The sequence below is a fragment of the Geotrypetes seraphini genome, chromosome 15 (assembly GCF_902459505.1).
Source record: "Geotrypetes seraphini chromosome 15, aGeoSer1.1, whole genome shotgun sequence".
NCBI classification, from domain to species: domain Eukaryota; kingdom Metazoa; phylum Chordata; class Amphibia; order Gymnophiona; family Dermophiidae; genus Geotrypetes; species Geotrypetes seraphini.
Window position 1 is genome coordinate 65,484,937 of NC_047098.1, and position 26,745 is coordinate 65,511,681.

Consider the following 26,745-nt stretch of genomic DNA (forward strand, 5'->3'; position numbering starts at 1 on the left):
CCCACTCTTTCTGCCACCCTTGCATCTTTCTCTCTTCTCCATTTTCCCCCAACTCTGTGCATGTTTTTTTTTTTTTTTTCTTCTTCTTTCTTATTCCCCTCCTCCCTTTTACCAGGAATACGTGGATTACTATGGAGGTGCAGGTGTACAACACATCGCACTCAACACATCTGACATTATCCAGGCGGTGAGTGACACATAATGCAGCTGGCAAACTAAAAGGGAGATCCAGGAATAAAGTGGATAAGACTAAAAGGAAGAAAGAACATTTCTAGATGTGGTGTATGATATGGAATGTGTAGATATGCATTTTATACTGAAGAGTGAGGATGGGAATAAGAGAGCATGGCTTTAGCAAAGGGAAGCTTTTGTCTTACCAATTAATTTGTTGTCTTTGAAGGTGTAAACCAGTGTTTCCCATGTCGGTCCTGGAGTACCCCTTTGCCAGTCAGGTTTTCAGGAGCTCCTCAAAGAATATATACATGAAAGAGATTTGCATATAATGGAGGCAACGTATGCAAATCAATCTCATGCATATTCATCGTGGAAAGCGCCAGGTCTGAAAACCTGACTGACAAGGGGGGTACTCCAGGATTAATTTGGGGAACCCTGGTGTAAACAATCCTATGTATAAAGGTGAGCCCAATTATAGATAGAACATAGACATCGGGATTGAGACATTTAGGTAGAGACTTGCACAATTGCAGAAGTATTTGCAAACAAAATCTGCCAACACAGAGCCTGTTACCTTATAATAAAATACTAGACCGCAATACTTTCCAGATCGATGCAATACAAGAGAAATATCATCTTCCTTATTTTCCTAAGAATTTTACGAAAAGAGATGTCTTTAATAGTTTTTGGAAATGCATATATGAAATGAGGTTTCAGGTTTATTTAAAAATTTGATATACCTTATCAAAATTCAAAGCAGTTTTACATAATATGAGAACAAAGAATAAAAAGGACAAGTAAAAAACAAATTACAATTAATTTTACAAACAATCAAAACGCACTGACAAACATTAACATACTGATACGAGATGGAAAAGGGCAGAAATACATTTTAAATAAAGAAATTGAAGAAGCAAACAAAATACGCAGTTCCAAATCCCAACTAACAGCCCGATATGCAATTGTTCGATGGTGAAATTTCTTGTAAAGACATTCTTGTACCGGAGGGAACACAAACAATGAAGTTATCCTTAGTGGACGAACCGCCTTTAAAAAATGTAAATTGTTCTAGTAATTAAGTAGGTGCCTGACCATTTACGGATTTTTAAATTTATTCATTTTCACATCAAAGAACAAAAACACTTTGATAAAGAAAACTAAATATACCATTTATGGATTTTTATCAGAGCGTCCCAAATTTAAACCAAACCCTGGCTTCAAAAGGCAACCAATGGAGTTGTCTGCAGCATGGAGTAACATGATCCGATTTTTTCAAATAAAAAATAAGACGCACAGCCGTATTCTGGATTTTGTGCAATCGATGCAAATTTGACTGAAGACCTGCCAAATGAACTGAATTACAGTAGTCCAGAATACTAAGTACCAGAGATTGGACCAGTATTCTAAATGCAATGGGGCTAAAAAAAAGACTTAATTGTACATAACTTCCAAAGAGTGAAGAAAGATTTTTTAACCAAGGCATTTGTAAATGGTTTCATAGTTAAATTCTTATCCAGGTAAACACCCAAAATTTTAATTTCTAGATTGATAGTGTAGTTGATCTCATCTACAATCAGAGTGACCAACCAATTAGGAAGGCATGTGACATCATGGCATCCGCGAATGCATGGACTTCCTCCCTACACAATGCGAATTGAGGAGGCTTTTTGAAACCCGGTCAAAGTGCCGGGTTTTGAAAAGCCGTCTGGACCCGAGGACATGTTCGGTTAAATTTGGACATCTGGTAACCCTATCAAAGTAGGATCGCACCAAAGACACTCTGTGTATCGTTAGCCTTCCTAATTGGTTGGTCACTCTGGACACCTTGAGGTCATGAAGCAGCATCCTGTTCTTGTTTAGTGACCAGAAGTTCTTCTCCTCCCAAATGATATTTGATCCTTGGATTTCAGCCATATATATGTACTGTATATGTGTAATTTTCCATTGATTTTATGTTTTGGCATTTCTAAGTAGCACATTTAGGGCTGGGCATAGTTGCGAAGACACAGATAGTATTAGCTAATGTGGTCTTTTGAACAATTCAGTGAGCTGACTTCCTGGCAATATTCCAGGCAGAATGAGTTGGAATGACTAAACCAAGGTTTATGTTTTACAGATTACAAACTTAAAAGCTCGGGGGATGGAGTTTCTCAGTGCACCTGATACATACTACAACCAACTTAGAGCCAAACTCAAAACTGCCAAAATACAAGTTAAAGAAGATATCAACAAATTACAGGTGAGACCAAGCAGGATAGGATTATTTTAGAGACCCTACAGGCTGAAGATGAGAGACTATGTAGACTAGGTCTGTTGTGAGAGACCATCACGGACATGGTTTATGTATGACTATCACACACCTCTCGATCAAAGAAGTAAAACGGAAAAAACTATATGATGGCCTCGGCCACTCAAGCAGCTAAACTAGATAACCAAATCTTCAGTCTTCTGATAACGATGCCTGGGTGTGCTTGGGGTGGGGCAGGACAGAGTCAAATGTCCTTTTTTTGACTTCACAAATATAGTATCCCTAGTTTAGCCATGCTGTTCAAGTTGGGAAGAGAAATTCAGCAGTACAAAGCTCCAACCACTGGGGCACTCTCTGGTTAGTACTGGGCAATCTATTGGCAGACCTGAAAGTTATTCAGGCACTGCAAATATTTAGTGCTTGTACTCAGATAATTAGCCAAGCAAGTAGGCTGGCATTCAATGCTGCCTTAACTAGGAACATAAGAATTGCCGCTGCTGGGTCAGACCAGTGGTCCATCGTGCCCAGCTGCTCATGCGGCAGCCCTCAGTTCAAAGACCAGTGCTCTAAATGAGCCCTGCCTCACCTGCGATGTTCCAGTTTAGCAGGAATTTGTCCAACTTTGTCTTGAATCTCTTTCAAGCTCACTTACTCAGATAGAACTCTGGATGCTATCCCATAGACTAAAATTAAATCCTGACAAAACCAAATTCTTCCTAGCTACCCCCAACGACAAAATCAAAGACACCACAATCCAAGTGAAAGGTATGGCCTTCCCCCTCGAACAAAAGTATTGGGAGTCACCCTAGACAAACATCTATCCCTGGAAAAACATACTGATATTACTGTCAGGAAATGCATTTCAGTACTTTGGAAACTACGCACCATAAAAAAATACTTCGACGACACCTCATTCCGCCTGTTGATACAATCCTCCATTCTCAGCATCCTAGACTACTGCAACATCATTTATCTGGCCTCCACGAAGAAAACCATCAGGAGACTGAAACTGATCCAGAACACCGACGTTCGCCTTATATTTGGCTTAAACAAATGGGAACACATCACCCCTTGTTATCACAAACTACATTGGCTACCCCTTGAATCTAGAATCCTATTCAAGTTCGCTTGCGTCTGCTACAAAACTGTTTTTGGTCTATCTCCGAGCTACCTCACCCCACATTTCAACCTGAACTGCAACAAAAAGAACTCCCGCAGAATCAATCTTTTCGTCTTCCCCTCCCTAAAACTATGTCACCTCAAAAGGTTCTTCGACAAAACCTTCGCCTTCCAGGCAGCCAAACAGAACCCTTGGCTAGCCCAAATTCTGCTCAAGGCCCACACCTACCTGGATTTCCAAAAAATACTCAAAACTCATTTATTCCATGCTCAAAATCCCTAATCCCCTCTCTTCCACTTCTCTCACCCCTCCCTCAAAGGACCCAACTCTCCCAGTACCCCCCCTTTTTGATCTCCCCCATCTCACTAACTCCAATGACCTGTACAATCCTCCCCTCTCATGCTCACCTTCATCACCTCATTGCTTGTAATTATGATCAATTGTAAGTTGTTGTTAAATTTTGTTTATCTGTTGTGAAAACTCCCCTCCTCATTCTCACCTCAATATCTACATTACTTGTAAATCTAGTTTATTGTAATTTCTTATTAAACTTTGTTTAATTGATGTGAACCGCCTAGAACTCCCTGGGTATGGCGGTATACAAGAATAAAGTTATTATTATTATTATTATAATAACAGACTCCGAAAGAGCGTTCCAATTTTCCACCATTCTCTGGGTGAAGAAGAACTTCCTTATGTTTGTACGGAATCTATCCCCTTTCAACTTTAGAGAGTGCCCTCTCATTCTCCCTACCTTGGAGAGGGTGAACAACCTGTCTTTATCTACTAAGTCTATTCCATTCATTATCTTGAATGTTTTAAGAAAGGTTTGAACAATTTTCAGGAGGAAAAGTCCATAGTCTGTTATTGAGAAAGACATGGGGGAAGCCACTGCTTACCCTGTTTCGGTAGCGTGGAATATTGCTACTCCTTGGGTTTTGGCCAGGTACTAGTGACCTGGATTGGCCACCATGAGAACGGGCTACTGGGCTTGATGGACCATTGGTCTGACCCAGTAAGGCTATTCTTATGTTCTTAAAGACGAATACTTGGTCTTACACATGTACAGTCAGCACTACCAAAGATTTTAGAAGTTGTAGAATTCTGGGTAATGTCTGTGATGGAGCTCCGTTGGATGGCATCACCTATCTGTGGTAATATGTGTTCCTGCTTTCTAGATAAATTCCATCATTGACTGCATTATTCAGATATTCAGTGTCAGTCTCTATCTATTTAATGGCCCTGTGCACTGGGATACTTTTGACTGCTGTGGTATTAATATTGACCGTATGATTTCTCTAAAGAAGTTGTTTTGTTTCCTAGGAGTTGAAGATTCTTGTAGATTTTGATGATGATGGATACCTTCTTCAGATCTTCACCAAACCTATGCAAGACAGGCCTACCCTCTTCCTGGAAGTGATACAGCGATACAACCATTATGTGAGTAATCCGTTTAACACTTCTTGAGAACAAATGGGAAGGAAATGACAAAATAATTTAGAAATACTGGACTTCACGGGCACGTGAAGGCCCATTTTAGATACAAATTTTGGTTTCCATTCTATGCCCAGATGGGGACCAAATCCTGTAATATTTTAGAAAAGGATCTGTTGACATAAACGCAGTTCTAAAAGCTGGCACCTACATTTCAGCACCAGGTGCCAGGTTTATAGAATACTATCAATTATGTGTGTGAATGGCACTGGTAATTGGCAGGTACCACATCTATAAACAGTATCCCTAATTCACTTAGCATGCAACTGTCAGGGGTGGACATTTAGGTGAAGCATAGGCACACTGTCAAGCAACTTGCACAACTGGACCTGTTGTAAACCTAATCTTTAGCTTTTTGCTAATGTTCTACAAGCGTTCCCTCTGAGATCATGTTCGATAATGCTACCATAACTGTGTTGCGGCAATGCAAATATTTGGGTGTCTTACTCAGGACAGGATTAATTCGTCGAGGGCCCCTAGGCACACAAGTACACTGGGCCCCCTGCCCCGCCCCACCCCACCATGCGTCCAGGCGGAAACAGGAAGCTGCATCAGAGGGAAGCTTTGGGCAAGCAGCACCGCGTGCACAATTACAGTTCCCGTTGCCTTTCTTACCTGCGTTGCTTGCTTGTCTTACTTTCCGTCGATGGGGGTGGCACGTTGCTGATTGGGGGGGCATGTGTTGCCGATCGATGCTAGAGGGGTCCATCGCCGTTTGGAAAAAATAATATTGATGCCCTCCTTCATTGGGCCCCCCTGACCATTTCGGGCCTTAGGCACGTGCCTTCTTGGCCTATTGGTTAATCCTGCCCTGGTCTTACTGGATTCTACACTGTCTTTTAAGGCACAAATAAAAGTAGTAGGCTTGGGGGTATTCTATCGGCTCCATGTTTTACGTAGACTAAGAGATTATCTGTCTGAGGATAATTTTAAAACCACTATAGTGCTGATGGTTAATCCTGTGCTGGATTATTGCAATGTTTTGTATCTAGGTTTATTACAATGTGTTCTGAGGTCCTTGCAACTTGCTCAAAATGCCGCCGCCCGCTCGGTGATGCATGTTTGCGTACATTACGCTAGTTTTGAAAGATCCGCATTGGCTGCTTATCAGGGCTCGTATCGAGTTGAAGACTCTGTGTTCAATTTTGAAACTTTTGAAAGATGGTGGTCCGGAGTTGTTGCGATCCTTGGGGCACTTTTATGTTCCGTCAAGGAGTTGACGCTCTGTCTTGATGTGTCCTCCCTGTCTGTGGCTAAACATCTGAGTCACCGGAAAGTGATTTTATCGGTTCAGGGCCCTGTTTGTTGGAACAGGCTTTCTCTGGATCTTAGCAAACAGCTTCGGTTTTACAGTTTAGAAAAAAGCAGAAAACATTTCTGTTCTTGCGTGTTTTTGCAATCAGCAACAGCGAGTAATGAACCAGCAGCCAAGTCTCAGTCAAGTAACAGCAATTAAGATGTTTTGTTTGAGGTGTTCATTGTTGATAGTATTGTTATATGCCTGTTGGATGTATTGTAATATATTCATTGTATTACGTCGATTTGTTGTCTTATTGAAATATGTGTTCTATGTGAAGGCTGTAAATTTGTTTTTCATTTGGCTGTTTTATTGTATGATTGCAGGATATGCGGAATATAAATTTTTAAAATACAAAAATAAAATAAATTCCATATGGCTCAGGCACACTTTCTTAAGTCATTGATGTTAAATGCCTCATTTGTGGAGCCTAAAATGAGTATATAATTGCTACCACAGAGCCTTTTCTAAAATACATGCAGAAATGCTTATGTACGTATGCTGTTGCAACATGTGACAGGAACATCTATTTTAGAATTGTCTAGGAGGGGTCTTAGGCACCTGGGCCAATCAGGGCCTTAGGCTCCTCCCGGGTGTGTCCCAAGATGCACCAAGAAAAGTAAGGCCCACCATTTTGAAGAGGAGGAAGTGAGCACCCCTCTTGCTGGTCTTCTAAAAAATGTACTGGGGGGATGTCGGAGGGGGGAAAGCCCACTAGACCACCAGGCTTGTGTGGTGGGGGGCTGTGGGAGGCTGTCGGGGAAGAGGGAATGCTTGCTGCTAGTGTGTACAGGGTAGTAAGAGGGGGTGATGGCCCACTAGGCTTGTATGGTGGGGGGCTGTTGGAGGGGGGAGTTTGCTGTGCACACACAACAGCTGCGACCATCTAAAAAAAAAGCCAGCGGCAGGAGGGAGTGGGCATCTCTCCAGCTGTTCTTCCGCCTGGTTTGGGGGGTCATCGGTGGGGGACAACAATGGCGGGAAGGCACTAGATCACCAGTTTTTTGGGGGGCTACATTTATAAGGAATCAGGGCTGCTGATGAGAGATGCTTTATTTTCTTGTCAGTGCCTGAGCCAATCAGCACTCAGGCACTGACAAGAAAGTAAGGCTATGACAGTTCAAACCCTTCCTTTAAATATTGGTCTTGATTCCTCATAAATGGAGGGGCGTTCCTTTTTAAGAATCACCTGTAGAGGTCATTTTAATATTAATGACCTCATTGTACTACATTTACATAGTACAATTGGAGGCTGCTAGAAAGCACGGGAAAAGCCATGGTAAGCCATTTTAATAATCGGGCGGTAAAATCCGTGCATTTAACGATGGTTTAGCGCCATCGTTAAATGCACTGTGACTTTAGAGAATCGGCTTCCTAATCTCTTTTTCCAGTGCAATAAGAATGTTATGTTGAACCTTAGGGACATACTTAAATAGTCCCCAAACTCTTGGGTGGGATAGAGGAGCCAACTCGTAGTACCAAGGACCCAAAAGCGGCATCCTCACATGCTGATATGTCCACCCTGTAGAATTTGGTGAAAGTATGACAGGAAGACCAGATTGCTGATCTACAAATTTCTTCAGGTAGAATTGCTTGAGCATCCACCCAAGAGGAGGCCACTCCTCTTTTTGAATGCGCCTTCAAGGAGACAGGCAGTTGCTGCCATAACTGATGTAGGCAGAAGATATAGCTCTACAAATCCATCTAGAGATGGTAGCCTTGAATGTGAGTCTGCCATGTCTCACCTGTTTGGTGAACACATAAAGATAGTCTGAGAGACGAAAATTCAGGTAACACAAGAGCACCCTTCTGATGTCCAAAACCTTTAAGGCCTTTTCTTTTTTCTCGGACCCTGTGGGGTGAAATGCTGGCTATCTAACTTCTTGGTTGACATGGAAGGCTGAAATGACCTTCAACATGGTCACTCCTGCTTCCATGATCCAGAGAAACAGTTCTCTGCATGACAGGACCTACAGTTCTGAGACTCTCCTGGCACAGAAGTAATTACCACCAAGAAGACTGTTTTAGCCATAAGATGCATTAGGGAAGCTTCTTATAAGGCTCATACAGGGCTCTGCTGAGTCCCTGTAAGACTTTATTAAGGTTCCAAGATGGAAACGGTTTTCGAATTGGAGGCTGTTGTCTTAGTGCACGCTTCAGGAACCTAGCTATGTCCAGGTGGGCCCTTAGTGAAGCTCTCTTCTCTCAGCTCTGGAAACAGGCCAACAGGAGGGTGCCCAGTCCCTCCTGCTAGAACACCTCCTACCCCCCCTGTCGATCGCCTGCAGGAGGGTGCCCAATCCCTCTTGCCCGGAACACCCCCCACCCCTGAACAAAAGCGGCAGGATGGTGTCCAATCCCTCCTGCTGGAACTCCCCAGTCCCCTCCTGTAGATTGCTGATAAGATGGTGCCCAATCTCTTCTGTTGGAACACCCCTCCCCCCCCCCCATAGATTGCAAAGGGTGCCCAATCCCTCCTGCTGGAAAACCCTCAACCCCCCCAAACGAAACCAGCAAGAGGGTGCCCAATCCCTTCTTCCAGAAAACCTACCACCAACCCCGATCGAAACCCCACAACCCCCACCCGAACTCCTCTTAAACCCCCTCCCCGGGCCTCCCTCTAATCTGAAACGATGGCCGGCCGGACAGGTATTCCCTCCGTCCATCTGGCAGGCCCGCCTCTGTTGGAATGAGGCGGGCCTGTCCCTTCCCGGTGCATTGTGGGATGCACCGGGGAGGGGCCTCAGGCCTGATTGAGCCAGGCACCAAAGGTTCCTCCCATTGGTGGAGCCTTAGGCACCTGGGCCAACCAAAGGTTTACTTTAGGTGGCCATAGGCCATAGGCCGTCTGCTTCTGAGACCGGGCCTTTATGTCCAAGTCACCGAATTTTTACTCCATCCCTTACTCACACATTTTTCATTTTTATTTATTCTTTTTCAAATGCATATAAATTTTGTTACCGTATACATTTGTATAATTGGTTTGTTTGCTTTCTCTCCGTCAGAACCACTGAGGAAAGCTTAATGTGCAGAAACACGGACCAAGTTGGGTCCCTACTTGCTATTACCATACTCTATTTGGGATTGTTATTATTGCCTATTAATAAACCGCTAGTCATCTAGATTTGGCACTGTTAAAACACAGCATAACTGTCAGAGAAAATAAATTGATTTTGCCATATCACCTTCTGTGAAAGTGAAATTCAGCATCAGAGGCTCTTTCACTAGTTCTCCATGGAGAATTTGTATTCATTAATCAAGGAAACGTATGTAGAGTTCTACTTTGTTCTACTTCGTGAAAAAACACCATGAACACCTTCTCTCACATCAAGCAGCGTTATGGGGTAAAGACCTAGAACAACTACTCTCGCCCACCACTTACGAGGTATTTAGGAAGCGCCTCAAAACTCACCTGTTCCTGAAATATCTAGACAGCTGACCCGTTCCTCTACTTCCCCCTCTATAACGGTTCTCCTGTCCTTTCCCCCTCCTGTTTTCCAATCCCTTAACTTCTCTCAACTTGTACTTCACTAATCTTTTGTAAACCGCATAGAACTTAACAGTATTGCGGTATATATACTGTTATTATTATTATTATTACTGTGGCTCAGTCCTAGGATAAGCACCATGACTAAAGAAGACATTTCTAGTCATCAACTTTACTCTGTCCTTTTTTTTCTGCAGGGCTTTGGTGCTGGAAATTTCAAGTCTTTGTTTGAAGCTATAGAACTTGACCAGGATGCCAGAGGGAACCTGACTGTGTATGACGAAAATGGAGAATCCCAATCATTCTCCTGAAGAATTTCAAATACAGAACAGAGGCCACACGTAGACTTTCCAAAGATTGTGAACAGCAGCACTGAATTACAGGGCAGCTATTAAACAAAGTTCATCCTATCTACAACAGCATTTGCCATCCCCTCCCTCAAGGCTTGTCTGAATATGGTTGGTTGAGCGCTATTACAACAGTTTATAGATCTTCCTTTCAGTTGCCATCATATGGTTCCCGTCAGGAATACGACTATAGCCAGAGCTCCACCCTTCTTAGGTCACAAAATAAATGATAATAACCGATGAACTGATTTTTTTCATTGTCAGAAGAAATAAAATATGCTGCCCACTGCAGTCCTGGCTTGGGTGCTATTTGTTGCCAACATAGAACTTTCTTTCCATAAGCTGATGAGTTCAGGGCTCACTTACTATTTCTCCCTTATTCACTCCCCTCTTGTAATATTGGTGTAGTCACCCTGTGGCTGTGAAGTAGCCTACTCATCAACCTACAACTTCAGTGCTGTTTATTTCAACTGCTAGTGCTGTTGGCCTTCACCAGTAATATTATGTGTGTTCCAGCTGCCCTCAGAGGAGCTGAGCTTATAGCATCCTTTGTTTTCCATTGATCCTGCTCTCCTCTTTCCCATTAACTGCCTTGTTTGGATATACTTCCCTCTGTATGTTTCGTCTTCTTATGTTTCTTTTATGTTCTATAGCATATGCTTATGTATTATTATAATTTTTCCTGTCTGATTTGCAAACTGCTCAGATGTTACTGATAGACAGAGGTAGAGAATGATATGGGGATGGGAAACTGCGGTAAATCCACGGTAATCGGAAAACGTAAAGTAGTATCACCGCAGATGCAGAAACAAAACCTTTTATTGCCCCACAGAAGTGGTAAAAGCTTTGTTCCAGCAGTTAAAAAACACACAGTTACTTACCGTAACAGGTGTTTTCTGAGAACAGCAGACAGATATTCTCACATGTGGGTGACGTCATCCACGGAGCCCGGTACGGACAGTGCTAAACGTGTACTGTCACTTTAACTTCTTGAGAAGCTACGAGACTGCCCGTACCATACACGTGTCTTCCTGCCCGACATCAGCTTGCGGTTCCTCACTTCCTTAAGCATGCTAAGAAGCCAACCAGGGGAGGTAGGAGGGATGTGAGAATATCTGCCTGTTATGGTAAGTAACTGTGCTTTATTCTTAGACAAGAAGGCAGCATATTATCACATGTGGGATTCCCTAGCACAGTGTTCTTCAACCACCAGTCCTTGGACCAGTGCCGGTCCACAGAAATTTCCTGCCGGTCCACAGGGCCAGCATATGCATCAGGCCCAAACAGTGTTCTTCAACCGCCAGTCCACGGTGCGATCGATGCGGCGTTATCTTCGAGCCAGCTCCCTCTTCCTAACTGATTCAGTGCACAAAGCCACGGGTAGTGGCTCCTACGGGCATCCTGAGCCTCAACCGGAAGCCTTCTCTCTGACGTTGCAACGTCAGAGATAGTAAAATAGTAAAAGCAGCTGAACTTTGGCATTTGTGTACATTTCAAATCATTTTGTGCCATGGTCTTCTTATCTCAAAAAAGGTATAGCGGAACTAGAAAAGGTTCAAAGAAGAGCGACCAAGATGGTAAAGGGGATGGAACTCCTCTTGTATGAGGAAAGACTAAAAAGGTTAGGGCTCTTCATCTTGGAAAAGAGACGGCTGAGGGGAGATAAGATTGAAGTCTAAAAAATCCTGAGTGGAATAGAACGGATACAAGTGGATCAAAAATTACAAAGACTAGAGAACACTCGATGAAGTTACAGGAAAATACTTTTAAAACCAATAGGAGGAAATATTTTTTCACTCAGAGAATAGTTAAGCTCTGGAACGCATTGCCGGAGGTTGTGGTAAGAGCGGATAGCGTAGCTGGTTTTAAGAAAGGTTTGGACTTTTCCTGGAGGAAAAGTCCATAGTCTGGTATTGAGACAGACATGGGGGAAAGCCACTGCATGTCCTGAGATTGGTACCATGGAATGTTGCTATTTGGGATTCAGCCAGGTACTTGTGACCTGGATTTGCTACCGTGTAGACAGGATGCCTGGCTAAATGGACCATTGGTCTGACTCAATAAGGCTATTCTTATGTTTTTATGTCGGTGACATCACTTTGTACTTTAGTACAGAGACCCCATATAGCAGTGGTATTTGTTCATTTTGTTATATCAAGAACTGTAATAAGTTCATTTGTGATATTCAATGGCTTTCTACGTTCATTCCACTTATGACAGTGTACTCTGTGCTCATCCTGTAAGAAGTTGCGTGTTCGTCTTCTTTTCAAGGAAGGTGGTATATAAGTAAAATACAGCATACCTTATTCATCTAATTGTGTAAGGCAGTTTAATATGTGCTCATTCTATGGCATAAGACAAATGACATTCTTTCATAGGAAGCAGTGTAATAAAAACTAACACAGGAAATGCAACGGTGAGACAGTGTTATAAGCTTATACTGTAGCAGACGAACATCAGAACTCCTTCAGCATTTAAAATACTTTGCTTATGAAAGCTCTGGCTTCTGTTTCAAGCATCCAAACATGAAATATTCACAGTTAAGGCTGATCAAACTAGCTTTGGAGTATTGCTTGGAAGAACGGTCAGTCCCCATTTGCTGCAGACAGGAGACCCTGGAAGGGAGTAAAGGGCCCTGGATGATGCTTTCTCAGAGTTACAGAGAGAAGGTGTCAGTTAACCGTGGTGCTGTGTTTGACGAAAAAAGAGCGAGCGCTGGCTGATGGATGTTATAAGGGGTATCTGTTCTTGGAAGGTACAGGTGTCCGCTCGCTGACTCTGTTTGTAGGTATGGTCCTGGCTCCTGAACGTTACAACGCGGGTCTATCATCCAGCCAGGGTCTTGAAGGTTACAGAGAGTCGGTGCTATCTCCTGTAGATCCAAACAGAGAAACTGAATTAGAAAGCTTTGAAAAGTCACAGTCAGTCTTGTCTGTGTTTCTGGGAAACTTGGCTACTGTCACAACTGGTTTGTCGTCTGGGAGTCAACATAATAGGGTTTTTTTGCCACCCCTGACGCAGTAGAAATGTGAAACAAGGATTTCTTTGTCGAGTGAATTGGAGGGGACCCAGATGCCCGCAGTAGAAGGAGAAGTGGAAACTTTGGAGTAAAGATCTGCCGGGACCTCAGACAGAGCTATATTGGGACCTGCTACAGCTAAGTTTGATTACATATATACCCAGTATATCTGATCGAACTGTGACAAAGTTTGCTCCCTTTTCCTGTGTGAGTTTGGGCTGGGGGCTGAAGAATGAAATTGCTTGTGGAACTGAATTACCAACTCTGCTATACTTTGTTGGAGTTTATGGGGGAGATCCATGAACTGAGATCTTTTTTCTCCACATTAATTTGAGTTGCTTATAGTTAGCAGGGTGTGTGGGATTTATTTCAAATTGCATTCATTAGATTATTGCCCCCCCTAACTAGTGCTAGTACATTGCTTTATTTACAAGTGTGCTTCCTTGATAGTGAGAGCACTTAGATAAACCAAACTAAACAGAGAAATAATAAGGCAACACAACAGACTTCTACTTTACCTTCATTTTCTAGCAGTTACCATAACAAGCCCTTATAAGTCTGTTCTTGCAGGGTTCTGAATGGATTCATGTGGACGCACAGAAACGAAGAGAAAACCTCCACAGTGGAGATGTTCAGTAATGTTGGTGTGTAATTTTATTTCACAATGTAGAGAAATCTGCGCGATGGATCAGCCACTATGGCCTGCCTCAGGAGCCTTATTACTAGTGTAATATCTCTTGCTTGATGTAGCCTATAGTTGATGGAAAACTCAGCAGAGGCCTTGGAGGTCAAAGTCATCAGTCCAACCAGACTGCTTGTCTATGCAGGATAACCTTGGCCTTCTGTTTAGGGTTGTACAAAAGTTAAAAATGTATCATTCTCTGAATATCCATGAATAATGCCAGAGGCGGGCAGCAGAGCAGCAGAGTGCTTATCGCCATCAGCTGAATATCGGGGGAGGGGGGGGTGAATTATCCTAAAAATTAAAAAACCCGGAGCACATATCTGAAGAAGTCTAAAAGGAGGACATGTCCTCTTAAAAGAGGCTGTGATGTAAGACTAGCCATGAATCCTCGATAAAGAATCCCACTGTTCTCTGAATGAGATTCATTGGCAATTCCAGATGGGCTTTTCTGCTTTCTTATTCCTCTTACTCCTAGATATCCTTCTAAAGCTAATACAAAGTGTGTTATATGGCTACAACTTCTAATTCTGACAATCTCTTTCCAAGTTCCCTCCTAAGGTGTTCCTCCTGTATCAATGCCTCCTTACGATACATCCTAAGTTTGCATAAAGATTGGGGATCCAGATTAGAGAATGACATGGGGGCAGAATTTGTCCCTGTCCCCGTCCTCTCGGTTAATTGCGGGAAACCATTCCCGTTGTCATTCTTTAAGGAGAGAAGGAAGAATCAGCATATGAATGGGCAGAGCCACTGACTCTCAAGCCTTGCATTGAAGAATGCTGGTGTAGAAGGACTGAGGTTGAAATAGACACTGGAGAATGACAACCTCTGGTATCCAGAGCAGATATTGTGATGTCATAATGCCTCTTTCCACCAATGCCTAAGAGCCAACCTCATCAGTGATGTCGCAATGGCTTCATTATCCTATACTGGGCTCACATAAGAATCAGAGTAAGAATGGGCAGAGCCACTGACCCTCAAGCCTTGCATTGAAGAATGCTGGTGTAGAAGGACTGAGGTTGAGATAAAACACTACAGAATGACACGGGATGGATTCAAATTCTGTCCCCATGTTGTTCTCCAGATTTCAAGTGCTATCTATATGGCCTCCAATCTCTCATACATCTTTATGGGACTTACCGGAGCTCTCGGTCCTGTTCCTCCAGGCAGACAGGTCAAGCATGGGAATCTGGTTGCAGTTCACGAAGTCCTGGGGGAAGCTGTTGCCCAGGAAAACATTACGTGGCACCTGAGTAATGCGAGTGTTTTTGCAGATAATGTGGGACAGGGTCACCCTCTCCAGGGCCTGGACTTGATTGCTTGTAAACACTCCAGGCTTTTCATAATAAAATCTAATTAAAAAAAAGGAAAACAGCAATCAGGTGGACAGTGTTCACACCTCTTTGCAGTGAGCTGCTTTGAGCAGTGGGGTTATGGAATTATATTTAAAGTGTCCTGCAATCAGTTTCTTTCTTCTTTCGTACAAATAGGGTTTCTGATTCTTGGTATGTAACATAGTAACATAGTAGATGACGGCAGATAAAGACCCGAATGGTCCATCCAGTCTGCCCAACCTGATTCAATTTAAATTTTTACATTTTTTCTTCTTAGCTATTTCTGGGCAAGAATCCAAAGCTCTACCCGGTACTGTGCTTGGGTTCCAACTGCCGAAATCTCTGTTAAGACTTACTCCAGCCCATCTACACCCTCCCAGCCATTGAAGCCCTCCCCTGCCCATCCTCCACCAAACGGCCATACACAGACACAGACCGTGCAAGTCTGCCCAGTAACTGGCCTAGTTCAATCTTTAATATTATTTTCTGATTCTAAATCTTCTGTGTTCATCCCACGCTTCTTTGAACTCAGTCACAGTTTTACTCTCCACCACCTCTCTCGGGAGCGCATTCCAGGCATCCACCACCCTCTCCGTAAAGTAGAATTTCCTAACATTGCCCCTGAATCTACCACCCCTCAACCTCAAATTATGTCCTCTGGTTTTACCATTTTCCTTTCTCTGGAAAAGATTTTGTTCTACGTTAATACCCTTTAAGTATTTGAACGTCTGAATCATATCTCCCCTGTCTCTCCTTTCCTCTAGGGTATACATATTCAGGGCTTCCAGTCTCTCCTCATACGTCTTCTGGCGCAAGCCTCCTATCATTTTCGTCGCCCTCCTCTGGACCGGGCGACGAAAATGATAGGAGGCTTGCGTCAGAAGACGTATCCTAGAAGACAAGTTTCCAGCCACAGCTCTTTCATAAGAATAGCCTTACTGGGTCAGACTAATGGTCCATCAAGCCCAGTAGCCCGTTCTCACGGTGGCCAATCCAGGTCATTAGTACCTGGCCAAAACTCAAGGAATAGCAACATTCCATGCTGCCGATCCAGGGCAAGCAGTGGTTTCCTCCCTGTCTTTGTCAAGAACAGACTATGGACTTTTCCTCCAGGAACTTGTTCAAACCTTTCTTAAAACCAGCGACGCTATCCGCTCTTACTACATCCTCTGGCAACGCGTTCCAGAGCTTAACTATTCACCCTTGCTACGCCACTGGTTCCAACGACTGCAGTTGCTGTCGAAGCCCTCTCCAGCCCACATTTTTTATCTTAAGCTGTTTCAGGAAATTACCTGTCTCCATCTCTGACATTCTGAAACTGTTTTCCAATGATGCAGGAGAGGAGAGGCCCAATTCTTGTATCAGATGCAAAAGGTTCGGCCACTCCTCCAATCCAAATATCGATATTGTTTGGAGTGCCATAAAGATTCATGAATTTTCTGGCCAGGTCACGATTCTGCAGAACATCAGCAAGTTCATTCATGGTTCGAGGCTGTGAGAGACCACAGAATTTTCTCCAAGCATTGTAGCCTAAGTGAAGAGTGGAACAAAACATCGGTCATTTCAGGAAACGTCCTTCATGTGCCTCACTACTTTTTATAGCAGAGGTCCCGATTTTTCCATCTCAAAGGTAAGGGCGGGATAGAAATGAATAAACAAAAAAACATAGGGCATTTTAAGCCACAAAGAGGGCCAGGCAGAGTAGGGTGGGGCAGGGATCATGGGGAAGAGGGACCATGTCTGACCTCTGATTTTAAATATTGGAGGAAGAAGGAAGGAAGGAGGGCAAGGTGGACAGCAGTGAGGCAAATAATCCCAGAGAGGGAGCTAGGCCGGTGCGAGCAGTTGACTAGTGTTTCATGTGCTGGCAAAGATTTTAAAGAGGTATGGCGGGGGGGAGTGAGGATGCAAGCATAGCATAGGGGGGGGGGCAGAGAGATGTTAGTGATCCCAACAAGATGGCTCTCGGGGCGGTCTCCCCCCTTTACGACATCACTGGTAGCCACATTCCATGCTACCAATCCCAGGACAAGCAGTTCAGTATTCAACAAATGCTGACGATAACTATGGCAAACTTTAACCTCTGAACTCTAGTATGTATAGAATTAGGACACAACCTTGTATCGTAAAATTGTCTTGTAACTGTCATATTGTAACTGGTTAACTGTATTTTATGTATGTTTAACCTGTAACCTGTTCTGAGCAGTAGCACGTCAAAAGCGTGCCGGTCATTCATGTGCCGACACCTACGCGCAGGACGAAAGTGCACTATCGGTTCCAATGCTTTTATGTTTTACCATTAGTATTCTGAGGGTGTGGGGGGAAAAACCCCCCCCCCCATTATACTTATAACAGTTCGTGTTTCCGCTGGGGGTGTGGGGGGGAAACCCCCTCCCAATATACTTAAAACTCCCGAACACTCCTGAACAGCAAGATAACGGAAGTTTTCAGTGAACGCTAACGGTAAAAAAAAGACATAAAAGCAGTGGAACCAGTGGCCCGCTTTCATCCTGCGCGCAGATGTCGATGTGAGCATTCATTTGTGAGTGAGGCTTCTTTAGAAACATTGTGGGACAGTATTCAGATTGGGCTTACACGGAGATGCGGCCAACTGCTCACCTGGAAGACCATGTTCTCTCCCCCGTTGCAAGTTAATTGCGCCTAAGTCGAGGCCAATCCTCTTGAAGAGTTGGAAAAGTCGCTCCCGCAATTCATCAGTTAAAATCTGTTTCTGTGTGTTCAGTTTTGCCCGATTAGCCATAAGGCCCCGGAGTAGTGGATCAATGCCACCTGTACAATAAAAGAGTGTCCGTAAATAAATGTATTTATTAAAAGAAACAATGAGAAGCTAAACTGAAATCATAAAATGGGAAGGAGTTGGGCTGTTCCCTTTCAAGAGCTCATGGAGAACAGTCTAAATGCATGGAGGGAACTTCACCTTATAGCCTTGCGAGTCTTCACAATTCAAGCCCTACCATAATGGAGTTTGATAAGCCCTTTTAAGATGAGTCCTGCTTGGGTAGAATATAAAAAGCAATCTATTATCCATACTTTGTCAATGTACGTCTCATTAAAGGGGGAGAGCGTGCCACAGTGGTTAACGCTATAGCTTCATAAGACATTCTAACTACTACAATTATGGTAGACCATATGAGTCCACCCAAAACCTGGAGAACAAAAAAAGAAGAAACAAAGCCTCGAGCTACCATAAAGAGAACAGCAAAAAGAGGCACTGGAGATGTCACAACCAACAAATGGCTTAATTCCAATAAAAGACTTGTATCCATTTGTTGGTTGAGACATCTCCAGTGCCTCTTTTTGCTGTTCCCAACCCAAAACCTACCATATTGCCATATACGTGCCACTTGTAGCCATAAGTGCTATTGGGGTGGCACACAGGAAGGTATATAGGTTTGGGGGGGTTTGGGGGGCTTACCCTAAATTATAAGGGGATTACGGTAAGATATACAGCTGGCACCCTTTATGTGAAGTTCATAGCAGGGAACTCTAAGATGTCCTATTGCTCTGTCAGGACGTCTATGTGGCTAGTCTATTACTATGCTGGCCATACCCACCTCCAAATGGTCAGGATTAGGATATTTTAAACATGGATGTTTGTCTGATTGAATAAGGGGTAAAAAGTTAGATGTCTCAGTGGCTAAGACGTCTAAGTAGATGATTTTTAAAAAAATGATATTTGGATGTATAGCAGTTTGCCATTCGAAAATGACCATTTTTGTTCCTCCAACTTTGGCCATTCAGCTGGAAACGTCCAAGTTGGACTTAGATGGTTTTTAAAAAAAATGCCTCTCCACATATTGTCTATTACCTAAATAAGAATGAAACCACACAAGTATAACCCTTACTATACCAAAATCCTGAAGTCTAGAGAGCAGACGTTCATGATCCACCAAATCGAATACAGAGGAGAGATTTAACAATACAAGAATTACAATTTTATCTTGATCAATGTTAGTATGTTTAAAAGTAACCACCCCTATAAGAGTGGTTTCTGTATAATGATTTATCTGGAAAGCTGTCTGACATGGGTGCAAGAAATTAGTCTATAAAAAGGGGAGATGTGACTGAGGATCCTGGGTGGAGTAGAACGGGTACAGGTGGATCGATTTTTCACTCCGTCAAAGATCGCAAAGACTGGGGGACACTCAATGAAGTTACTTTTAAAACCAATGGGAGGAGATATTTTTTCACTCAGAGTGGTTGAGCTGTAGAGCACATTGCCAGAGGCTGTGGTGGGAGTGGATAGCGTAGCTGGTTTTGAGAAGGGTCTGGACGGTTTCCTGGAGGAGAAGTCCATGGTCTGTTGTTGAGAGGGACATGGGGCAAGCCGCTGCTTGCCCTGGATTGGTGGCATGGAGTGTTGCTACTCTTTGGGTATTGTATAAGGATGCTTGGGTGTCCCAGTGTTCATACAGAATAGGCTCTCGCCCTGCATTACTAAATAGAGGTGCTCTGCTCTAGAATTACCCCCTTGGGGTTCTTCAACTGTATGAATGAACATTGGACAAGAATGTGGTAGAGCGAAGGGGAAGATATGAGAGGTCAAAGGGACTGAATGAAAGAAAAACGTGCTCAATGTGAGTCCTGTTCAACTCTACTCTAAACCATTAAGGGCCACACTGGGAAGAATTTCCTACATAAACTGCAGCTCTACTCCCTAGAGGAACGCAGGGAGAGGGGGGACATGATCGAGACATTCAAGTACCTCACGCGCCTTATCGAGGTGGGGGAGGATATCTTCTTCTTCAAGGAACCCACGTCAACACGAGGGCATCCATGGAAAATCAGGGGAGGGACATTACATGGCGACACCAGGAAATACTTCTTCACCGAGAGGGTGGTGGATCGATGGAATGGTCTTCCGATGCAGGTGATTGAGGCCAGCAGTGTGCCTGATTTTAAAGCTAAATGGGATCGAAAGGTGGGATCTCTTCGCAAAGGGAGGTAGGGGAGGGTCATTGATGTGGGCAGACTTGATGGGCCTTGGCCCTTATCTGCCGTCACCTTCTATGTTTCTATGTTACATAACTTTAGAAATAATGTAGTTGTTCTTACCTTCCCTCACAATTCTCCAGCTGGAGAAAAAGGTCTGGTGCAGGGGCACTGGCATCTCTCTATTTTGTTGCTGGAAACGATCATCTAGACGGAAGATGAAGGGCTGGATTGAAGCATGGGCAAACCGGTATGCCAGTGAAAAAACATTTGCAACTGTAGGATCCACCGATTCATTGTACTGACGGTATCTAGGGACGAACCTGGACATTCCCTGAGCTCCGAGCAGCAGAGGCAAGTAATCCTTGTATGTGATTTTCTAGAATAAAGATGAAGAACTGAGCAATCAGGTGCTGAGTCCTACAATCTGGTCAGCCCTTCTTAAATAAACACAAATTCCATTAGGACTGCTTGTACACAACTCTTCTGGACTATAATTTAAACACATTTCTTTGGCTAATATACACATTGTCCAAATTCCTCACTTCATTCACAAAATATGCATTTCATTTTCAGTGGGTCTTTGAGAATCAGCTGACTTCAGCTAATATACAGTATGTAGAACACTGCTGGAGAGCTAGAAAGAGTAGACGAGGCAAGGGGACACATTTTTCCACATCCTCACGGAAACTCATTTTCCCGTCCTGGAAAGTTCTTTTCCTGTCTCTGCCCCATTCCTGCAAGCTCTGTCCTCATCTGCACAAGTCTCAAACACTTTAAAATCATAAGGGTTCGAGGCTTGTGCGGTTAAGGTAGAGCTTACAGCAGGGGTCTCAAAGTCCCTCCTTGAGGGCCGCAATCCAGTCAGGTTTTCAGGTTTCCCCCAATGAATATGCATGAGATCTATGTGTATGCACTGCTTTCAATGCATATTGATTGGGGAAATCCTGAAAACCCAACTGGATTGCGGCCCTCAAGGAGGGACTTTGAGATCCCTGGCTTATAGGAATGGGGCAGGGACAGCAACAGTGACAAAACTCATGGGGACAGGACTGGGAAATTGATTTAAGAACATAAGAATTGTCGCTGCTGGGTCAGACCAGTGGTCCATTGTGCCCAACAGTCCGCTCGCGCCGGGGCCCTTATGTCAAAGACCAGTTCCCTAACTGAGTCTAGCCTTACCTGCGTACGTTCCGGTTCAGCAGTAACTTGTCTAACTTTGTCTTGAATCCCTGTCGTAGGGTGTTTTCCCCTACGACAGCCTCCGGAAGAGCATTCCAGTTTTCCACCACTCTCTGGGTGAAGAAGAACCTCCTTACGTTTGTACGGAATCTGTCCCCTTTCAACTTTAGAGAGTGCCCTCTCGTTCTCTCTACCTTGGAGAGGGTGAACAGTCTGTCTTTATCTACTAAGTCTATTCCCTTCAGTACCTTGAATGTTTCAATCATGTCCCCTCTCAGTCTCCTCTTTTCAAGTCTCCTTACCCTTGCACAAATTTACTCAGGATTAAGCCATATAGACCAGGGGTAGGGAACTCCGGTCCTCGAGAGCCGTATTCCAGTGGGGTTTTCAGGATTTCCCCAATGAATATGCATGAGATCTATGTGCATGCAATGCTTTCAATGCATCTTCATTGGGGAAATCCTGAAAACCCGACTGGAATATGGCTCTCGAGGACCGGAGTTCCCTACCCCTGATATAGAATAACCCCACTGAAATTGATGCTGCTGCTGCTTTATGAAAAAAAGCTTCAGAAATAGGGAGGGAGATCTCACAGGTAGATGGATATAATGGAGCCCTCAATTCAGGCATTGCCATACAAACCTCCTTCTTACCCTTCATATATAAAAAAAAAAAATCAAATATCCTATTCATATTTTTAATACTATTCAATTGGTCTTTAAAAATGACTTAGGCACTATAACGTGTTATTAAATTCCCCAAAAACATCAGCGAAAAAATTTGCTTTTAACTCAGTTAGCTTAAAAAAAATAATAATTACAACCCCTTATTTGTGGAAATGCTGTTTCCATCGTTGTGCTATTATCCAACCTTTGAAGCGCCAATTTAACTAAATCACTTAGAAATGCCATCTTTATCTAAATCAACACGGCCAGCGGATCAGAGCAGTTTAATTTAGCTGCAGCCTCAGGATATGACATAATTGGCTCTACTCGGCTGGCTTATGAGCCCAATTGCTGATCTATAAACATGTAACTTTATAAATTTCCCCCCTCCATGTATTTCTCACAGATACTTCTATTTTCATTTTGTGTTGGAGAAGGAAGTTTCATGCCATGCAGTACCTGAGCGATACCTCCTACGATTTTTCTGGCCTCTTGGTAGATGGTTTCTCCATTCCACTGTGGATTTAGCCTTTTCAACTCAGTAGCTAGACGATTGTGCTCTCGCATAAACATTGTGTGAAAGGCTGTAAGTCCAGGCTGTTCACTTGTCCGCGGATCACCTTCACAAATCAAAATTAGTAGATTTTATTTTATTTTTTTTAATAGCAAGGAGAGCAACAGTGGGTGGAAAACAGGGGGATCTGGAGTAGAGAATGATACAGGGACAAATTTTTCCCCCATCCCGAAGAGTTCTTTTCCTGTCTCTGTCCCCTTCCTGCAAGCTTGTCCTCATCTGCACAAGCCTCAAACGCTTTAAAATCATAAGTGTTCGAGTCTGGCGCAGTTAACGCAGAGCTTATAGGAATGGGGCAGGGGCAGCGACAAAACTCATGGAGACGGGATGGGAAAATTGAGTTCCTGTGGGGACGTGTCATTCTCTAATCTGGAAGCTTAGGGCTTCCAACTCAACTGGAAACTGTCTTCACAAAACCTGCAGGTCCAGGAGCTTTTGTTTACATCTGCCCAGAATTCCACAACAGGGCATCTATATTTAGGGGCCTAGCGGGACCACATGTAGCCCCTATTCTACAAAAAGATAGAGGGTCATGGATTTCAGAGGTACAACCAAAGCAGTTTACATATATTATATGCAAGTAGGGCCCATTCTAGAGATGTCACCTAAAAAGTGGCCCTAAGATTCGTGCAGTGCTGAGCGCAATTGGATAAAAGTTAGATGCATTGTATAGAATTTGCTTTGCAGCAACTAAGCGGCATTAGGGATCGCTCTGCGTACTAACTATGAGGTGCCCCCTATTAATGCCAGGGTTTTCTTGGCTTAAATGTGTAAACCTAAGTTGCCTAAGTCAAAAAGAGTTACATAACCTGAAAACACACACACGATCCATCCCCTAATTCAGCACACTTTTAGGTACGTCGAGGTGGTGAACGGTTCTCAGCCCAACCAACCAACTTCCTACATTCTACGCGTTATTTTGCCACTGGAGCTGAAAAGAGTGTGATCTTATTTTGTTAAGTCCCTATTTGCAGAAACAAAATTCTCTGTTTTGACATTGTTTCAGATCATTGATTGAACCTGATTCATGGTTGAGCTGAGAACTTTTCTCTCGCAGTGTGAAGAGTTTCAATCTCTGGTAACCGGAGCTGAGATTGTGATGTCATAATGCCTCATTCCACCAATAAGAGCCATCCTCATCAGTGATGTCACAATGGCTTGGCTCACTTGCATTACATCCAAGGGAGTGCTGAAAAGTTCTCAGTCCAACCCACCAACTTCCTAAACTCTGAGCCTTATTTTTCCACTGTAGTTGAAAAGAGTGTTACCTTATTTCATTAAGTTCAAATATGCAGAAACAAAATTCTCTGTTTTCGCATTGTTTCAGATCACGTAGCCACGTCATTCTCTTCTCGGTTGGGCTCAGAACTTTTCAGCACTTCCTCATGGGTTCTTTGACCTCATGGGTCCTCATGGGTATAACACTTTGTGCTATGCACCTACCTAACTTTCAATTAAGTTAGGTGTCTACATCAGCTAGGCCAGGGTTAGCAATTCCAGTCCTTGAGAGCCAGAGCCAGGTCAGGTTTTCAGGATAGCCACAATAAATATGCATGAGATAGATTTGCATCTCAAGGAGGCAGTGCATGCAAATTCATCTCATACATATTCATGGTGGATATCATGAAAACCTGGCCTGCCTGTGGTTCTCGAGGACCGGAATTGCCTACCCCTGGGCTAAGTGCACTGATGTAGGCATCTAACTTTAGGCAGACTTTATAGAATTTGGGGGGGGGGAGTGCCTAACTTCCTTTCTAGAATACTAGTGGTGTAGGCATACCTGACATTTTGGGTGGGACCAGAATTAACATGAGTGGGCAAACACCTCCCCCCCTCTTCCTCCTTTCTCTTTCTCTTTCTCCCTCTCCCTCCCCTAAGGTTACCACATTTGTTAAGTCCCCAACCACCCTGGCCCTACCCATGCCCACCCCATCCCAGCCCTGCTCCATCCTGCCCTTGCCCCTGCCTCACCTCCCACATTCATCCCTCAGTTCCCCTTTCCATCCTCTGTACCCTTTTAGTGCTTCTCTGCCTCTCTCCGTCCCTCCAACCCCCTTCCCACAGGTGCTTCTCTGTCTCTCTCCTCCTCCCCCCATCCTGCCCAAGTGTGCTTCTCTCTCTCTCACTCCCTCCTCCAAAGGCTTCAGAACAGGCCAGCGACAGCAGGATCACCTCAATGTCGCTGCCGGCCTAGCCTGAAGATTTAATTTTAGCAGAGGAGGTAAGTGGGGGGACAGAGAACAGCCACTTGATTTTGGGGTGGGCCAGGCTTGGAGAGAGAGAGAAACAGAGACCACAGCACAGGATACTGCTGGGGGAGGGGGTAGGTTGGAGGGAGTGAAAGAGTGAGAGAGAGAGTTCTAAGCACCCATGGGGGGGAGAGTTGGAGGGAGGGAGAGAGAGAGAGAGAGAGAGAGAAGCACCTATGGGGGTAGGGTTTCAAGTTTCAAGTTTATTAGGATTTTATATACCGCCTATCAAGGTTATCTAAGCGGTTTTTACAATCAGGTACTCAAGCATTTTCCCTATCTGTCCCGGTGGGCTCACAATCTATCTAACGTACCTGGAGCTATGGAGGATTAAGTGACTTGCCCAGGGTCACAAGGAGCAGTGCGGGGTTTGAACCCACAACCCCAGGGTGCTGAGGCTGTAGATCCAACCACTGCACCACACACTCCTCCGAAAGCAAAGGCAATAGGGTGGAGGAGGACATGAGTGCCTCCCAGTGACATTGGATAACCCTGGACAATAAAACAGCTGTCCTAAGTTTATCAGAGGCTGAATATCAAATTTCAAGTTTAATAAGGGGTTTCTATCCTGCCCAATGAACAGACCGTCTAATTATAGGGTAGGGAGAGAGGTGGGTAATGAGTGATAAACATGGACATGATAGTCTACAATGTAATATCGGGTGGGGGGTTTAAAAACAAAAAACATTGCTGTCTGGATACTGCAGGCACCTCACCACTTCATCCAGCCATTCAGCAGCAGTTGCTGAATAGCTGTATGTTTTACCTGTGCCATCTGGCATCTTTAGAAAATGCTGACTGCTACGGGCTCAGTTTCAGGGAGGTTGGTTTCTCTATGGCTCTGATGAATTGAAATTTGTTTTTATTTGCTTTGTAAAATTGCTGATTTGTTCTTTACAGTAATATAGTCTGGCTATTCCAAAGTAGTGAGAATATGGCTCTTGTAAATCTTGGATTCAAGACGTTGGAAGTACAAATTATGAAACAGAATTAGCTTTATTAACATCTGTCCACCTCTGTTTTCCACCAAAGATTTCCTTGACATCCTGTCTTTCTCCCTTTCCTTTCCTTCTCCAGTACCATCTTCCACTCTTTTCATTTCTCAATGATTCTAAAAAATAATGTGTGTAGACTTACCACTCAAGAAACAAGGGATTCCAGAACTTCTGTTAGTCAGAAAGCAGAAGTCTTCTGGCATGGTATCAAAAGGCAGAAATGTCAGGCCTCGGTCAGTAAACCTGGTGTTAACAGCCAGCATGCCAAGCTGATTAGAATGATTTCTAAGTATGGAAGCCAAACGATCATCACTGCCGTACACCTGACTGGCATCCATGAATGACGTCAACACGTTGATCTGCTCACGGACAGGGCCAACAGTGCAAGCAGGAGCCGAGCGGAATAACGGGATACAGTCTCTCCGGTTTCTAATCCTGGGATCATTAGGTGGAATCTGCATTTAAAAAAAAGTGATGGAAAAAAGGAGACCTTGGTAGCAGCCTGACAACTTAGTCAAATACATAACATAACATAAATTTTTATTTATATACTGCAAAAACCTTTCAGTTCTATGCGGTTTACAAAAGAGATGGGCTGACCATTGTCAGTGAGCTACAATAGATAGAACGTTGGCACAGTGGCATACCTAGGGTATGTGGCACCCGGGGCCCATCATTTTTTGACACCCCCCCCCATGTAAAAAAATATTTTTTGTAATGACCATGAAACGGAATAAATGGTCAGAATAGAAACAGGCAGTGAAAATTTTCTTATATTCCAAACATAACATAACATAAATTATGTCTGAATTGTCATGACATCAGAAGTACATATGGAGTAGTTGCAGGTGATGCTTGGGACAGTTCTGATTGTGTTAGTTCGGTTTTATGTGTTTTTTGAATAGAAGGGTTTTTATTTCTT

At 43.7% G+C, this 26,745-nt stretch overlaps 2 protein-coding genes across 8 annotated transcripts in view; one reads left to right on the top strand and one right to left on the bottom strand.

Annotated features, from left to right (window-relative positions):
- Positions 1 to 10,458, top strand: part of LOC117348867 (4-hydroxyphenylpyruvate dioxygenase-like) — a 55,407-nt gene extending 44,949 nt beyond the window's left edge. For all 6 annotated transcript variants that reach the window (XM_033921443.1, XM_033921444.1, XM_033921445.1 and 3 more), the window contains 4 exons: positions 116 to 187; positions 2,291 to 2,413; positions 4,866 to 4,982; positions 10,018 to 10,458. In XM_033921443.1, coding sequence (XP_033777334.1) covers positions 116 to 187; positions 2,291 to 2,413; positions 4,866 to 4,982; positions 10,018 to 10,131 — 426 coding nt within the window. In that variant the 3' untranslated portion in view covers positions 10,132 to 10,458. The remainder of the gene's footprint in view (positions 1 to 115; positions 188 to 2,290; positions 2,414 to 4,865; positions 4,983 to 10,017) is intronic.
- A 2,021-nt stretch (positions 10,459 to 12,479) lies between these two features.
- The window catches only part of MPO (myeloperoxidase), a 31,100-nt gene continuing 16,834 nt past the window's right edge, over positions 12,480 to 26,745 (bottom strand). For both annotated transcript variants that reach the window (XM_033922368.1, XM_033922370.1), the window contains exons 8-14: positions 25,966 to 26,278; positions 22,465 to 22,625; positions 20,282 to 20,537; positions 17,825 to 17,995; positions 16,498 to 16,735; positions 15,012 to 15,223; positions 12,480 to 13,039 (exon numbers count right to left, since the gene is read on the bottom strand). In XM_033922368.1, the coding sequence (XP_033778259.1) occupies positions 13,017 to 13,039; positions 15,012 to 15,223; positions 16,498 to 16,735; positions 17,825 to 17,995; positions 20,282 to 20,537; positions 22,465 to 22,625; positions 25,966 to 26,278 (1,374 nt within the window). In that variant the 3' untranslated portion in view covers positions 12,480 to 13,016. The remainder of the gene's footprint in view (positions 13,040 to 15,011; positions 15,224 to 16,497; positions 16,736 to 17,824; positions 17,996 to 20,281; positions 20,538 to 22,464; positions 22,626 to 25,965; positions 26,279 to 26,745) is intronic.